Here is a 16,801-nt window from a genome sequence, read left to right as displayed (position 1 = left end):
TGCCATACTGCAATTCCTTCCATGCCATCACTTGTTAAGGGTGTTCAGGGTGCATGGTGTAACTAGGTGCTAGTGACTACTGGCAATCACACAACTAAGTGACATTATGTAGTATTTAGTGACTAGTGATGTCATTACTATTATCTTTATCGCCTGCACATACATGGGAGTTGTTATATGCCCCGTTGTGTCATGGTTCTGGAATGACATGTAAATCCAACGTGGAAGGTATAACCTGGATAACTACATAGGAACATTAACCAAATGGGCTATTTGTCTCCTTGTTTGTTTTGGATGAATTTGGACATACCCTCTTCAATAGTTCAGTCGAAACATTATCAAAGTGGCTGCACTATTCCCATCAAAGTATAGTTAGTCCCCGAGAACACTTGACTTAGGTTGGGTTCACATCACGTTTTTTACATGAATTGTAAGGACACATTGGGCAGATTCCCGACGTTTCCTAACAACATATGGCACAGACGTATACCGCTATAAGCTTCACACGGGGGAATTCTGGGGGAAGAGTAAACAATAGCAGCAGCTGTTTATTGGCTGCTGGTGATGTAAGGGGCGTTTCCCCTGTGATGTCACTGTCCCTTATGACGTACCCGCTCAGCAGAGGCCGGGGGACGCTGCATCCGCTCCTACAGGCTTCCATTGCCCCTGCTGATTGTATTGTGTCTTTTTCACCAGATACATTGGGGCAGATTTATCAAGCTGTCTGAAAGTCAGAATATTCCTAGTTGCTCATGGCAACCAATCACAGCTCAGCTTTCATTTTACCAGTGCTCATGAATATTTTAAAGGGGAGCTGTGATTGGTTGCCATGAGCAACTAGGAATATTCTGACTTTCAGATAGCTTGATAAATCTGCCCCATTGTATACTGAGCAGACGTCTGCCAGTATATGTCACTGGATATGCCAAGTGTATACTAAAAACATAATTTGAACCCAGCCTTACAGATGGACACCCTGGATGCTAATAATTTTACCACCAGGCTGCAATGATGAGCTGTAAGAGTTATAAGAGATACCTGTAATTCTATTCTTAATCCTTGTTCACATGACAGCCCAAAACTTAAAAAATCTAATTGACTGTCTGTACGAAACGTTGTTCCATGTAATTCATTGGGTATGGGGATTAAACCCTGAAGGTCTCAGCAGTGACCCCTGTCCCATATTGGAGTTGTAGTCCAGATGTCAGGATTTGTGTAATCTTTCTGCTCCACGTTACTCAGATTTTTATGTTTTGTAATTTTTTTTGCATTTGTACTAATCCTTTTGTAGCTCAGTAACCAGCAGCCTTGTATCGTCATATATGCATGTTGTGACTGATTTTTATTAAAGAGTCTTTGAATTACTTTACTGGTCCTGTGTTTTCTTTTCTTTATACTCTTAACCAGATATTATGTTTTGTTTTTAATTACATGATTTTGATGCAGCTGTTATTTGTACTTTTATTTGATTTTTTTTTTTATTGCTTGTTAAATTATTTGCAGTTTTTTATTTTTTAACTTCTTTTTTTAAATAACTTTTTTTTTCCTTCAGAGGAAGGTTATGTGAAAATGTTTTTGCGAGGTCGCCCAGTGACTATGCACATGCCCAAAGACCAAGTGGAATCGTATAATATAGAGGCAAAAGTGGAACTTCCATCCAAAAAACTGAAACTGGAATGGGTGTATCCTTTTATTAAATCACAGGATAAGTTTACATGGGCTGATGATCGAAGTGTGGCTTATGTAGTCGGTGCAGGTAGTAACTTAAAAACTCCAGGAAGCACGTTGGTAGACATGAGATGCACAGATCCGATATTTTAGGGACAGACACTAGTGCACTAATGTACATGCTGATATAAACTCTGATCTAATAGTATTGATAATGTCATTGAAATTTTATTGTAATGCAATATCCCACAACTGTCTGAGAAATAAGTGAGGGGACCCCTGTGACTTACCCTAGGTAAAGAGTACAATGCAAGATAGCCAAGTATGTGTTCATTGACATCTAAGAAAGTATTGGAAACGGCAAAAGTAATTCGGGGCATGTGCACAGCTACCTCTATAACGCTGCGTTCACACATGGAGCTTACATTGCATTGTGAAAGGCTATATTTGCCAAATTACATTGCGTTAACACGATATAAATGCTTTAAGTTAATATTGCATTTTGTAAGCGAATATTAAAACTCCATTAATAATGTTTTTACAAATACAAAAGTTAACACAAAGTATTTAAGGTGTATTCCCACGTAGACAAGTTTCTTATATGTACTCAGAACAACATAATAACACTTTTTTCAAATTCACATTATTAACAAAAATGCAGCAGGTGTCCAACCGGTCTCTCAGTCCTGGTGTACACAATTTGTTTCTCCTAGACAAGACCCAGTAACTTCTCACTTAGGGTCAGCAGCCATCTTGGATTTTTGTGTGAGATTGTGCTGCTGAGATTTCTGTCTGTAGCTACGCCCCCTGCACTGAGCTCACTGCTGCACACTGAGAAATGGACACTTGCTGCCAGGAAATCATGAGGAGAGAGAGGCTGCAAACCACAAGCTGCAAGGAGATAAGTGACTTGGGGGAAGGGGGATGCAGGCACATGTCTGTGAGATGTAGCAGAGCTCACATTGTAACACTAATGGTCTGTCACGCTGTGTCTATCAGCCTCTGTGTAATCATCTCCTACATCTCTGATCTGTCTCATCTCTCCTTCTATATGTCATTGTGTTAGTACAATGTCAGAAGCCAGATGAAAGTGTATATAACCCTGCACCCTCATAATGTAACCACATTGTCACCCCTCAAAACTAGATGGATAATACAGTAATGTGTCTGCTTAGAACACCCTGGGATTTTACACTGAGCACTATAGAGAGTGATAGGAGCTAAAACAGCAATAAAACTCAATACAATTGTAAAGTAAGGCGTTAAAATGATCTTTATTGTGTTATCATCACTAGAGAATTTAAAAGTGAGAATTTTCTTTCGTTGGAAAACCCCTTTAAGGCAAATCTATTCTCCAAATCTGTATTGCATTTGGACTCTTCCACCTCTCCCAGTTCTGTTGTCCTTCCTTTACTAGTATTTTAGCTATGGCTACCGTGGTCGAGACTGTCGCACAAACCTGTACCTGTTACCCACTGGAGAGACCGTGTACTTCATAGCTTCTGTCGTTGTGTTATACAATGTTGAAGAACAACTGCAAAGACATTACACTGGTCATAATGATGACGTCAAGTGGTAAGTCCAAATATGACGCCTTACCTGAGTCCTTGTCAATGTACAAATAATGACAAATGATCAAGGATCCTAGAAGTACACGGTTGTCATGTCATTATTAAACCCATGAATATGTGGTGCCTGCTTGTAGTGCATAAATATCAGCCACACAAATCTTAATTATCCCCAGTGTTATCAATGTAATATCAGCAGCTGGCAGAAGGGATTCCTCCTTTTTAATAATTTGTTTTCACTGATAAACCGCATCCATTACATTTGTGGGAGACTTTAAAAGTCTTCCCTGCTTAGTGAGAACTGTATTCAAGGGTAACACACAATTCTACATCTACATCAGTTTCCCCATAGCAGCCATGTTCTTCGGTGATACTTGATAGCATAGTAATGCTGACCCTGTATTCTCTGCACAGCAGATGTTTGTCTTCTAGGAAGTCATTCTATACCAGCCGCCAGGCGTGTGCCTTTTTTAGAGTCTGAGAAGTAAATATTAATTATTTATGGCCTTGCTCAGAAACTCATGGTTTTTTTTTTGTTTTTTTTTCCTCCTCTTTCAGCCTTGCCGTCCATCCTGATAAAATTACCATAGCAACAGGCCAAGTCGCAGGTACTTCTAAGGATGGAAAAGTAAGTTATCCTTTACTGTTAATGAAGTGCAGAATAGAAGATAAGGAGCTACACAGCTGGTGTTATGTTGAGACGGTTGTCATATTCCTTGCAAGTGTAGGATGAGTTGCTGCATGTGCCTCCACTAAACACAAAAGGAAACATATTAACATTTTTGGAAAAGGTTCATATAATTAACCTAAAATACATTATTATTATACTGTGAATATTCACTCCCACTTTTTACTACAGCTCCTTATAATCTCATGCATCTATGGCACTTTACTAAAAAACTTTGGGTCCTTTCCCTATTATCTATATGATTGTAAATTTCTTAAAGGAAATATACCATCAAAACCAAGCATGGACAAAACAGGGACGCTGTAACTGTGGCAATATTTCCCTCTAAAATCAACTTTTAAAATGATGCTAATGAGTCTGCAGGGCTTTTTTTTTTTTTTTTTACCCCTTCACGCTCTGCGACGGATATATCCGCCATAGAGCTTTGAAGGGTGTATGAAGAGGGCTCACGGGCTGAGCCCTCTTCATACAGAGATGGGCTTTGCTGCAATATGCTATCCATACCCATCGCTATCACCCAAGGTCGGTGCCTCAACTGATCGCGGGTGTTAACTTCCTCATTGCCGTCGGCACTTAAAACGTGGTGGCGCATGGGGGCCGCCATGTTACCTCCGATCGTTGCTCCCCCGAACATCATCGGGGTGCAGCGATCGGTTGCCATGACAGCCTCGGGTCTTCGTCAGACCTGAGGCTTAATGGTTTCTGCAGATTCGTTACAATGAGTCAGTGGCTCATTGTAATGAATCACATCCAAAAACTCCATATACTACAATACGGTTGTATTGCAGTATAAGGTAGGAACAATCTGACCATCTAGGGTTAAAGTACCCTAAAGGGTCTAAGAAATTGTGGGGGGAAAAAAAAAGAAAAAAGTAAAAAATGTAAAAAAAATTTATAAAATATTAAAAATTCAAATCACCCCCCCCTTTCCCTAGAACTATAATAAACCGTAAAAATCACAAACACATTAGGTATTGCCCAAAATGCCCAATCTATCAAAATATAAAACCGGTTATAACCGGCGGTGACCTCTGAGACGGAAATGGCGTCCAAATGCCTGCAATGCGACTTTTACACCTTTTGACATCACATAAACAATGTAGTGTAACATGATCAAAATGTCGCACAGTCCTCAAAGTGGTAGCAATGAAAACGTCGGCTCATTTTGCAAAAAAAAATCAAACCACTCCCTATAACAAAGCATGAAAAATTATTAGCGTCAGAAGATGCCACATTTTTTTTTTCCTTTTTCGTACACATTCGTTTAATTTTTGAAAATGTATTAAAACACAATAAAACCTGTATAAATTTGGAATCACGGCGATCGTACCGAACAAAGAATAAAGTAGAGGTGTTATTTGGAGCGAAGAGTGAAAGTCGTAAAAACTGAGCCCACAATTTTTCCACATTTGGAAGTTTTTTCCTGCTTCCCAGTACACAGCATGGAATAATAAATAACATCACGGGAAAGTGAAATTTTGTTACGCACAGAATAAGCCCTCACACAGCTCTGTACACGGAAAAATTAAAAAGTTATGGATTTTTGAAGGTGGAGAGCAAGAAATTAGCAAAAAAATCCTGCGCCCTTAAGGAGTTAAAGGGGTTCTGTTGTTATTAAACAATTATAATATTAGGATGCTCCTTTTGGGTTTTCTGTGTACATGGGATCTCAGCTATGTTAGATGGAAAAGTTAAAAACTAAAACTTTAATTGTTAATGCTTTTATAAATAATTTGTAAATAATGTTCAAGAGATTTTGAAAAAACTAGTATTGATGACTTATCCTTTGGTTATTGCAGTTTGTGGAAGCCACTTGTAGTGTGATCCTGAGGTCATATGGCTTTACATATGTCCCCAATTTTTGTCTTATAAAGACTGGGGTAGATATAATTAGATATAAATGGATATACCGCAGGAATAAACTACACCAGGTTGGAGACATATAGCTTATATACCATAGAAATAAAATGTATAAACAATAATTAAGAGCATCTTGACCTGAATAACTTTATCACAATTGCAATCCCTTCAGTGGAACATAAATGATCCCGTTCACTGATGTCAAGCAGAGATCTTTAAAATAATGAGGAACTGAAAAGCAAAAGAACTTCATTACTTCCTTGCTAAGAAAAGTGATATTAAAAAGTATATTTGCCTCTTTATTTTACCTTTAACCTTTTCCTGAAAGTGAGAAAGGCCTAGCAGGAAGGGATGAAGAAGGTGGGTCATCTGAGGGAGGATACTCTTAGCCAAAAATTCTCAACAGCAATATTTTTAATCACATTTACTGTATATATAATCTATTAATCTTTATGACACTCACTTTTTGTGAGCCGGTAATATGTTGTTTTTTTTCTTTCTTTTTAGCAATTACCTCCACATGTCCGTGTTTGGGACTCTGTGACACTCAACACATTGCATGTCATTGGCATGGGCTTCTTCGATCGCGCTGTAACTTGTGTTGCTTTCTCGAAATCTGTAAGTAATAGAAGCTGGGACTACTTCATTGATACTTCTTTTTAAGTACAAATTACATTCATTCAAAAGGCATAAAGATTTTTACAATATAACAGAAATAACCATTTAAACATTTTGGTGATCGATGAAGTTCACAAAATTTAAACTCTCAGCAATCAAGCAGTTTCTGTCTATCCAGTGGTTTTAAAAGAGCAGATACTTTCGATCAGCTGCTACCACTAGAGGGAGCTTACTTTTATAATTTTTATTATCTCATTATTAAAAACAATATGCAATTAGTGCCTAAACTCATTCTAGGGCTAAATGCATACCTTGTTTTGTGGATATATCCATGGAGGAAACACGGGAAGGAAAGAGACAGAAATCTAGGTCTTTCCATACCGCTGAGTGATGTGCAGCGGTATCTATTGGAGGCTGTGGGGGACAGATGCATTCACCTCCAGCCTCCACTGAGCGTACAATTTGGGAGGTTCCCAGTTATGTAATTAGCCGTATGAGGACCGTGACCTCACTGGGGAAACGCCCTGATGTTGTGAGCATACAGTGGGATACACTGCTGTCTTACATTGTAAGGGTAAATTGAGAATCCTGCTGATTGTATCCTTACAGCATAGAAATAAAATGAGGTGTGGATGAAGCTTAATTTTTACAGCTCACCAATTTTTCCCCCATCTTTTGCTTGGTTCAGAATATTTGCTTTATTATTTAGAATGGAGGAGGAAACCTGTGTTCTGTGGATGATTCCAATGACCATGTGCTCTCCGTCTGGGACTGGCAGAAAGAAGAGAAGTTGGCTGATGTTAAGGTAACAGTTGCCACATCAGCCTCTAATGATGATTCTGTTTTTTTCCATTTAGGCCCTGGGTGATATTACACATACAAATTGTTTCACTTTTTGATTGGATTATTTGATGAGGTTTCATGTTATCGAGGGATGGATAATCTACTGTTTTTGAGGCTAAAAAACATTCAGGCTTATGGGTCATTACTCCTATGTAAAAAGCCGACCGGCCGTTAGAATCTGAACCTCAGTGGGGTCATAATATAAGTAATTTAACTTTGAGAGGAGATTCAATTCTAAGCTTCGTGTTATTTTTTTATGTATAACTTGGTAAAGTCTTTGGAAGTCTGTGGACTGTCATCTATTTTATAACTCATTCTAATTTATTTTTTTAAATCTTTAAAGTGCTCAAATGAAGCTGTTTTTGTGGCGGACTTCCACCCGACAGATACCAACATCATAGTCACATGTGGCAAATCTCATCTGTATTTCTGGACCCTCGAAGGAAATACTCTGATCAAAAAGCAAGGGTTATTTGAGGTAATTATTAATAAGCGGAAGTGACTTCTCATGCATATCCAGCTTCTTCTTCTAAAGTGGGAATAGGATGCTAAGGTAAAAAAATATTCGGTTGGAAATCCAGTTTCCTAATTGCTGTCTGATGAATAAATTAACTGTCAGACTTCTTTGCATCTGTAGGACTGGAGATACTGCTTTTAGAGAGGACTCCCTATAGAACTGCAGTAGTTGTTTATTACTGTTCTCAATATTACAGGACTCGATAAGCAACACGTAAACAGATCAGGAAGTGGAAATTTGGATGCTGTGTTGCTGCTGGTTGTTAGTTTACCCGTATCAACTGGGGTTAACATGTTGGGCCACCTTACACATGGGTAATAGACATTTCACAAAAAAAAAAAACACAGCAAATTAAAGTTTTCCCTGAAGTTTTCATACAGCCTTATGGAAGGGAAGGCAGAAAAATGTACAAAACTTCGAATGTGCATATTTGCCGCAAATGTGATTATAAATAATTTAGATTAAAGTTTAATTTTTTTTGGTCCATAATTTTAATTGATTAATTGTGAAACTTAGGACGATGACAGCTTTGTGAAATGGATACAAAATATGCCTTGTCTAAAAAATAGGTTACCTCACAAATATCCTGTAATGGTTACTATAAACATCCTTTATGGGCCAACATAGATGAACTTAGTAATGGGAGAGCCAACTGGCAACATTTCTCAAAACATTTTTGGGATCAAAGTTTGGTAAGGGAGATTCATGTGTCATATATACTATAAAACAGGCCACATACACAACCCTTATATTACTTTGGTACAGAGCTAACAAATGTGCAATAGTAAGGTAATCACATACCACACATGTGCTACACGGCTAGGGACAACATACCAACACATAAGAACTTCATGTGCAGTCTCATTAGTAACAAAACTGTGTTGACAAATAAATCTCTATTTATCGGCATTTTCACATGCGCATCTAGCCTTAGGGTGAAGACACACATGGCGTTTTTGGGCCGTTTTTACTAAGTGCATTTTCAGATTGCAAAAAACGCATGCGTTAAAAAACGCATCAGTTTTTTTAAAACGCATGCGTTTTTGAAAACGCATACGTTTTTGACCGGTTTTCCGAATTTGCGCAATTAAAAACGGACAAAAACGGATGCGTTTTTACGATCTGAAAACGCACTTAGTAAAAACGTCCCAAAAACGCCATGTGTGTCTTCACCCTTAGGGTTTGTGCTGATCTAGCTTTACAGGGTTTTTTTTTAAACATTTTGTATATTGAAGCATATGTGTATATACTTACCGTATTTATATTGTTTTATAAGTAGTTTTCATCTTTTTTTTCCATTTTTTTTTTTTTTTTTTTTTGCAGAAACAAGAAAAGCCAAAGTTTGTTCTGTGTGTCACTTTTTCAGAGAATGGTGACACAATTACAGGCGACTCAAGTGGTAATCTCCTGGTTTGGGGAAAAGGTAAATCTGTCTACAAAATTTATGTGGGTCTCCATGTCCGTCATATCATTGTCAAATTGTGGTGGAACTACAACATTCTGGGATTCAAATTGACCTGGTACCGTTACTGTGAAGAGGAACAAGAGGAACATCCAAGTGTCAATACATTCTTAAATTTCTAGGAATAATAACAAAATACAAAAACATAATGGGGCAGATTTATCAAGCAGTCTGAAAGTCAGAATATTTCCAATTGCCCATGGCAACCAATCACAGCTCCCCTTTAAAATATTCATGAGCACTGGTGCAATGAAAGCTGAGCTGTGATTGGTTGCCATGGGCAACTGGAAATATTCTGACTTTCAGACTGCTTGATAAATCTGCCCCAATGTGTTATTTAATGGGGAATACAATTATTAAAGCCTAATAGGACTAGGTGTTAAGAGGCTGTATGCCTGTTAATGGTATATGGAAGTACTGGATTACAACCCTTAACGCTTCTTTTCCCCTTCACTAGCCAGTGCAGAGATTTCAATACCTTCCATGTAATTTTGGATGACCCTTAGGGAAGGGGTTCTCCAAACTGAACAGCAACCATTATAAACAGGCAGATATCTTGAAGGAAAAATGATTTACGGTAGCTCTAGTTGGTTTAGGATACCATATTATACGCTCTATTAACACTGAATTGTCTTTTGTTTAAAGGTTCTAACAGGATTAGCCATGCAGTCCAAGGAGCCCATGACGGCGGTATTTTTGCACTTTGCATGCAAAGGGATGGTACATTGGTGTCCGGAGGAAAAGATCGGAAGCTCATATCATGGGATGGAAATTACCAGAAACTAAATTTAGTTGAGGTAAGGGGTTCACTGTGCTGAAAATGAATATGTAACCAGGATTGAGATCTACGGCAGGGTATACACAAAACTGATAGTCCAGCACAAAGTTTGCACGAGGAGAGAAATGCTGGGCAATCTACATTGCCTCAATAGTTCCTCTTAAAGCTGCATAAACTTACCTGATGCTGATAAAATCTTTATAACATATGATACATTTTTTCAAAATAAACTTTCAACATGAAAAGTTATTTTATGTACATTGTGCATTTTTATGCAAAACTTATCAAAATGAATAAATATTTTGGTCAAATCCTGACCTTTATCAAGCTAGATCGCTATCTCGCGTAGGGTATAGAGAGGGGCATAAGCACTGAACCATTTTCAGGTATGTGTAACTTATTACATTTTTTTTAAAATTGTATCAGGCAGAGAAATAAGGAAATACAGCAATACGTTTCTTAGATCTTTCTCCTATCTAAGATGTTAGAGCAGGTTTTCAGCTGTCACAAGATGGCCGAACAACTGCTCTTTCCAGCAAGGTATACTTCTGCTATACAAAGATCAAACACGTATTAGTGGTCACTGAGTTGTTTAGAAGTAATGTTAAAAGATGATACTGCAGACACAGAATGTTTGCTACCCATCAAAATGCAGTAATGGGCTGTTAAATTGTGAAAGGAGTGATGATACATAAGCACATATGAGATTATTTATGCAACTAATAACTGGCAGATATATCTCTTGTAAGATTCCAGAGCAATTTGGTCCCGTGCGTACTGTAGCAGAAGGGAAAGGTGATGTTGTGCTGATTGGAACAACAAGAAACTTTGTCCTTCAAGGAACGTTAGCTGGTGACTTCAGTACAATTACCCAGGTACGATTAAAATGAATGGGAATCCTTTGTATGATACTTCATTTAAAAGTAAAGATCCAGAATTTTTTATAGTGAAAAAAATGCGTTTCAATATCTTGTGTTTTTCAAGATCTCCAATTGCCACCAGTGGATACAACTTTGTATTATTTACATCCATAAGAATGACCATCAATTAACTGGAAATGTTTATTGTTCCCAGGGTCATACTGATGAACTGTGGGGATTAACTGCACATTCCCAGAAGCCTCAGTTTCTGACATGTGGTCATGACAAGCAGATAACATTGTGGGATGCCATCAGTCATCGTCCAGTCTGGAACAAGATCATCGAGGTTTGTATATGGTCACTCAGCTTTCCCAGAAACAGACTTGCAGTATTTCAGTATGTTTTTATTGATCACCTGTTCATAGAACAGATGATCAATATCAGATTGGTTGGTCACACACGGCAATTTTCTTATCTACTGCAGTGTTCATTCAAGCAATGTGGTCTTTTCACTTCTTACCCAGCATCCAAATACATTATGCAATGGATGTGTCTGGTATTGCAGCACAGCCCCATTTACTTAGAACCTGTCATGCAATTTACCCACCCAACTCATTGCCGTTATCCCTATTTTTTTTTTATTTTCCATGGCTGCAATTACAAAACAAAGGTTTGTAAACTTATATGAAAGTCGACTGATGTGAGTCATTCGCACTAATTGATTCATGCATATTAAAGTTTACTTGCACTGTCCTGCCTGATTGACATGTCTCAGGGCTATGATATTCTGCTGTATAAAACATTGAGAGAGCTCATTGGGAATTCAGTGATGTGACCAGAATGACCTCTTCTAAGGTCCTGTTACATCTGCAATGTCTACCCCATGTATGTATCTGATCACAAGAAATAACAGCAGCCTCCATGAAGGATGGGAAGAAGTTGCTGCCGTGATTTCAAATGATCAGATATATGCATGGTGTACAGTTTGCTAATGTTAGGTGGCTAAAGGACCTGTGATGATATCACTTTGGTTACATGAAATGCTGAGAAGAGGCGTGACACATGGAGAGTTATGGCACGGATAGGCCAAAATGTTCTCTGATGCCACGGAATATAATATAAACTTGATTTATGGGGGGGCAAGGGAAACAATTTTTAGCTAAAATAAGGGTGTCTGTTTGTTAAAAGGGCTCTATAGGAAGCTAGCTTAATGTGTGAAAATGTGGTGACAGGTTCTCTTTTAAGTGGAATTGAGCTGCAATTAGGTTTTGCGACAAAAGCTCTGACTATATGTCTCTGGCCACAAGAACGCTGATTGGTGCCAGGATTTTGGTCAATGAAAAAATAGAAAACTCCTTTTAAAGGAAATTATTTTGAGAATTGACAAAAAAAAAACTAGCAACTCACACTTTTTTTTTTTTTTAATTATTATTGTTTATTTTTAGGATCCAGCCCAATCTGCTGGCTTTCATCCCAATGGTTCTGTTGTAGCAATAGGAACACTGACTGGCAGGTATGCATGGTCCAAAGTACAATTTCTCACATGCAAGTAACGTCCACTGATATCTAACCCCCTCTACTGGTCATTTGTGTAATAACCAGTGGTCATTGTAAAGTTTCTTTTTATTTTGTTTTGATGGTTAATACAATTAAAGTGATGATGATTTGGATTTATCCTTTCATCATGCAAATAAACTCTCCGACCAGTCACTAATTAAACATAGTTACTTTTTATTACTACTCGATGACAACCGCATTATAAAACCTTAGCTGCACGTGGACTGATGAATGTCACTGTTTCATATGGTTCCATCTCACAGTTCTTGTTGTATTTTGTTTTCAAGGTGGTTTGTGTTAGATACAGATACCAAAGACCTGGTGACTGTACATACAGATGGGAACGAGCAGCTCTCCGTCATGTGCTACTCTCCAGGTTAGCCTCCTTCCCAAGCATTTAAATTAAAGCCAAGATATGTTTCCTTTCTGCTTTTCCAAAAAGAACTGGTTAGGAAATGTCACAACTTTGTTTTGAAGCTGTCAACAGAGCAATTTGGTAGGTTTAGATCTAGGTAACGTTGATTTTCTTCACTTCCGATACAAGGCCACTGATTTAACCCATGTTCTTGTATAGAAACCAGAAAATACATGCAACAAAATTAGATAATTATGGACCAACATCCGTATAATTTTATTGGGGTAACCTAAATGTAATACAACTGTTCTTTTTTTTTTTTTTATCCATTTTTAAATCCTATGTAAGTGACCTGCATGTGACCCAGTCTAATTCTAATTCACCTGATCAGGACCAGTTAGAATGATGTACCAGTGCAATAAAGGTTACGTCATATGTAGTGGTGTAATGAATATACCAGGAATTGATGGGACAGTAATGCTGAAGTGTATTTACCTTCTTTTGCTATACAGGTAAAAACATTACTTCCATTTCTGCAATAGGATGACTGAACTGCTCTTCTCACAGTTGCTCCAATCCTTGGGCCGCATTTACACGTAGATGAGTTGTATTACAAATGCAATTTAAGTGCAGTGGGGAGAAGAAGCTTCTGGTCGCAGCTTGCTACCTAGAAAGAGCACTAGTTTACCAGCAAAACACATGGTGCTCGTTCCTGATCGCAAGCGTTTAGGTGTAAACGTATCTGTGATGGGGAGGAACTCCTGCCTACTGCACTTCAAATGAAGCATGTGAACATGGCCTCACTGTTCCTTTTTCCAAGTCTGTTCACTTGTTGCTTCATATATTTTACCCCTTGACAGGTGCCATTGTAACAAGATAAGTGTCTTTTGCTTGGCAGTGGTTTTAGACTTTGTTTACAATGTGCCATTTTGTTGCGTTTTTAACTTGCATTGGGAATTCATCAACCATAACAAAATGTTAAGCACAACAAAAGCAAAATGTGAACTCAGCCTTAGGGCACATTCACATGCGGTATGCCCACTGTGCGGGCATACCGCTGTGTGCTGGAGAGGAGGAGGAGGTGACCTCCTACCTCCATAGAAAACAGCGGCGCACGGCCGCACACTCGCCAAAAGATGGAGCATGATCTATCTTTTTGCGGTCCGTATCCCCGCCGTGCCGCTATTGCCGTCTATGGGGACGTACATGCGGCTGCATGTACGTTCCCGCAGACGGCCATGTGAATGAACCCTTAGTGTATGGGTTATTGCTGTATATTGCCAGTTCTGACAACTTCCAGGTATATTTTGTACCATAAATGACAGTAATCTCATCCTGATCCTAGCGCAAAAATTCTCTCCTTCTTTCCTCTCTAGTCAGATGACAAGCTGCTCTTTAAAGGAAACCTACCACTTGAAGTGGCAGGTTTCAGATGGAAATACCGAGCACCAGCTCAGGCTGAGCTGGTGCCGGAGCTTTTTTTTGTTAGTGTTTTAAACCGCTGTATTGTGGTTTAAAACACTTTTTAAACTTTATAGCCGGCGCAGGGAGGTACGCGCTCGGCGCTTACCATGCGCGCGGCTCTCATTCACTTCCTATGTAGCCGCGCGCACGGTAAGCGCCGAGCGCGTACCTGCCTGCGCCAGCTATAAAGTTTAAAAAGTGTTTTAAACCACGATACAGCGGTTTAAAACACTAACAAAAATAAGCTCCGGCACCAGCTCACCCTGAGCTGGTGCTCGGTATTTTCTTCTGAAACCTGCCACTTCAAGTGGTAGGTTTCCTTTAAGGTGTTTTTTTAGACTGGGAAGGGGTAGGGCATATCCGCCTGCTGGAGGAAACGAAGGACAAATGTCTCTTAAATATTGTCAATAAAAGAAATGTCCTAATATGAATCCTCCCCTGCCCTAAGTTGTGCTAAGAAAGTAACAACTGTAGACTGATGGGAAAGTCCTTCCCCATGTGCCTCTAACAGCGGATACACATAGACAGACATCCAGTAGATTATGTGGAACCGATCCTCTCCTTTCTGCTGACTCATATCTGGGATCATCTTTTTTTATATTTCTCTCCTGCTCTCCTCCTGAACAGATGGAAATTTCCTTGCAATCGGTTCCCATGACAACTACATCTATATTTATGCTGTTAATGAGAATGGAAGAAAATACAGTCGCATTGGCAAATGCTCAGTAAGTTGTTTTTTTGTTTCCCCCCCCCCACTTTCTTTTTTGCTGATGCACAATTTATATTGTTCATAAACGATTATGGAAGTGACAGAGAACATCAGAGCTCAATAAAAAGATATTGCAGCACTGACAAACAGAATATTAGAAGCAGTAAATTATAATCAATATTTTATTGTGGAATGTTCAGGCGGGTACTGTCATGTTTTATGTTACTATTATTATCATTATTCAGAGTCTGGTACTTAAAGGAGCACTCCAGACAAATCTGATACACAGTGCTGTCCCTGGGTCAGGAGAGGGGCTGGGGGCAGGCAACATTCATTGAACCTACACCCGTGACCCCCCCCCCCCCCCCGCATGACCTTTATGTGTCATGATTTTCCCCTCCAAGGTGAGTCCAAGTGTCATATTCCAGTATTCCAGTCACTCCTGTTCAGCCTCAGTCATGAGTCCCCTCCTCATTCCTCATCCCCTGTACTAGGGAATGTATCTAAGGAGATTTTTTGATTGGAATGCATAGAAAGGAGTGTATAATGACTGGTCTGTGTGTATTATTATTGTAAGGTATAGTTCTTGAGGAGTCCCATTTATCACTTCTGAGTTGTAAATAATGACTCCATACTTCATATGTACATATTCTCTACACATTATTATAGGGTCACCAGATATATTGCATTAATGGTGCCCCATGTATCCATATTAAAAAGTAAAGTTTTAGAGCAATCAAACCTACTGCGTGGCACAATGCTGAGCCATAGGCAGCGGAGGAGCCTTGGCTAGTGGCTCCACTAAGAGTGTCCTGAAAGTGGAGCTGTCACATGAATAAAGGGGCATGATAAAGGACAAACTTGATACAGTCCTCACTTGCAGCAGCCACGGCTTACATAGTTGGGGTCAGTAGCCTTCTGATTGATTTTATTTATTTATTTATTTTTTAATAGATGTTTGAGGTAGAATTCAACTATGGAAACTAATCCATTCCATTTTATTCCACTAGCCACAGGTTTAGATTAACATTTAATCTTTAAAGTTTAGATTGGGATACGGCTTAGCCTATGACCATTATAGAATTCTTTTATTTTCTTTTAAAATACTAATTTCTAATAAATATGTTTCCCCTCCTAAGGGTCATTCCAGTTTTATTACTCATCTGGATTGGTCTGTGAATTCACAATATTTGATGTCTAATTCCGGGGATTATGAAATCTTGTACTGTAAGTGCTATCAGCATCCTGTTTGCTACATTTTTGTATCTGACTATTGTTGGTTTGTGTTGAATGTAAGAAAATAAAGCTTTGGGGACAATTTATGAAGGATATCACCTGATCTAATTACAATGCAGATTAGTTCAGGCACCTTGTGGGCAGTCGCTATTTAACATTAGAAATGAGCTTTTTCCTTGCAGTAACTACAGATGCTTTGATAGAAGAATAAAATAGAATAAGTACAGATCGTAAATAGGCAAAGTACAAATAAACCCTCATGCAAGACATTGCTTATCAAGAAGATTTTCTTACATAGTTTGATTATGAAATATTCCATGCACTTTACCAATGGTTTTGGGGATTTATGGCGAATGTGGAGAGTGGGGATGAGTAAGTTATTCTGTTTTTTGCCTTCTTTTCACATAATGACTTTTCTGTTGCAGGGATTCCTATGGCCTGCAAGCAAGTAGTCAGTGTTGAGACCACCAGAGACCTTGAATGGGCAACATATACCTGCACTCTTGGATTTCAGGTTTTTGGTTAGTAAAACCATTTTCTCTGTCAAGCGCTCTTAATCTTATTCCCATTAACATACAGTATCCACAGGTTATGTCATAAATACCAGATAGGTGCAGG

The 16,801-nt window shown here is 38.7% G+C and overlaps 1 protein-coding gene across 11 annotated transcripts in view; it reads left to right on the top strand.

Annotated features, from left to right (window-relative positions):
* EML1 (EMAP like 1) overlaps nucleotides 1-16,801 on the top strand; it is a 93,398-nt gene that overhangs the window by 73,291 nt on the left and 3,306 nt on the right. For all 11 annotated transcript variants that reach the window (XM_072116178.1, XM_072116172.1, XM_072116171.1 and 8 more), the window contains 15 exons: nucleotides 1,553-1,682; nucleotides 3,094-3,243; nucleotides 3,795-3,864; nucleotides 6,292-6,402; nucleotides 7,112-7,207; nucleotides 7,589-7,723; nucleotides 9,086-9,185; nucleotides 9,870-10,021; nucleotides 10,752-10,877; nucleotides 11,077-11,208; nucleotides 12,308-12,375; nucleotides 12,707-12,795; nucleotides 14,866-14,963; nucleotides 16,087-16,174; nucleotides 16,609-16,704. In XM_072116178.1, coding sequence (XP_071972279.1) covers nucleotides 1,553-1,682; nucleotides 3,094-3,243; nucleotides 3,795-3,864; nucleotides 6,292-6,402; nucleotides 7,112-7,207; nucleotides 7,589-7,723; nucleotides 9,086-9,185; nucleotides 9,870-10,021; nucleotides 10,752-10,877; nucleotides 11,077-11,208; nucleotides 12,308-12,375; nucleotides 12,707-12,795; nucleotides 14,866-14,963; nucleotides 16,087-16,174; nucleotides 16,609-16,704 — 1,641 coding nt within the window. The remainder of the gene's footprint in view (nucleotides 1-1,552; nucleotides 1,683-3,093; nucleotides 3,244-3,794; nucleotides 3,865-6,291; nucleotides 6,403-7,111; nucleotides 7,208-7,588; nucleotides 7,724-9,085; nucleotides 9,186-9,869; nucleotides 10,022-10,751; nucleotides 10,878-11,076; nucleotides 11,209-12,307; nucleotides 12,376-12,706; nucleotides 12,796-14,865; nucleotides 14,964-16,086; nucleotides 16,175-16,608; nucleotides 16,705-16,801) is intronic.

Source organism: Engystomops pustulosus, chromosome 7, assembly GCF_040894005.1.
Source record: "Engystomops pustulosus chromosome 7, aEngPut4.maternal, whole genome shotgun sequence".
In the NCBI taxonomy this organism is placed as follows: Eukaryota; Metazoa; Chordata; class Amphibia; order Anura; family Leptodactylidae; genus Engystomops; species Engystomops pustulosus.
The sequence above is the reverse complement of the archived record's forward strand: the minus strand, read 5'-3'. Positions and strand labels throughout refer to the sequence as shown.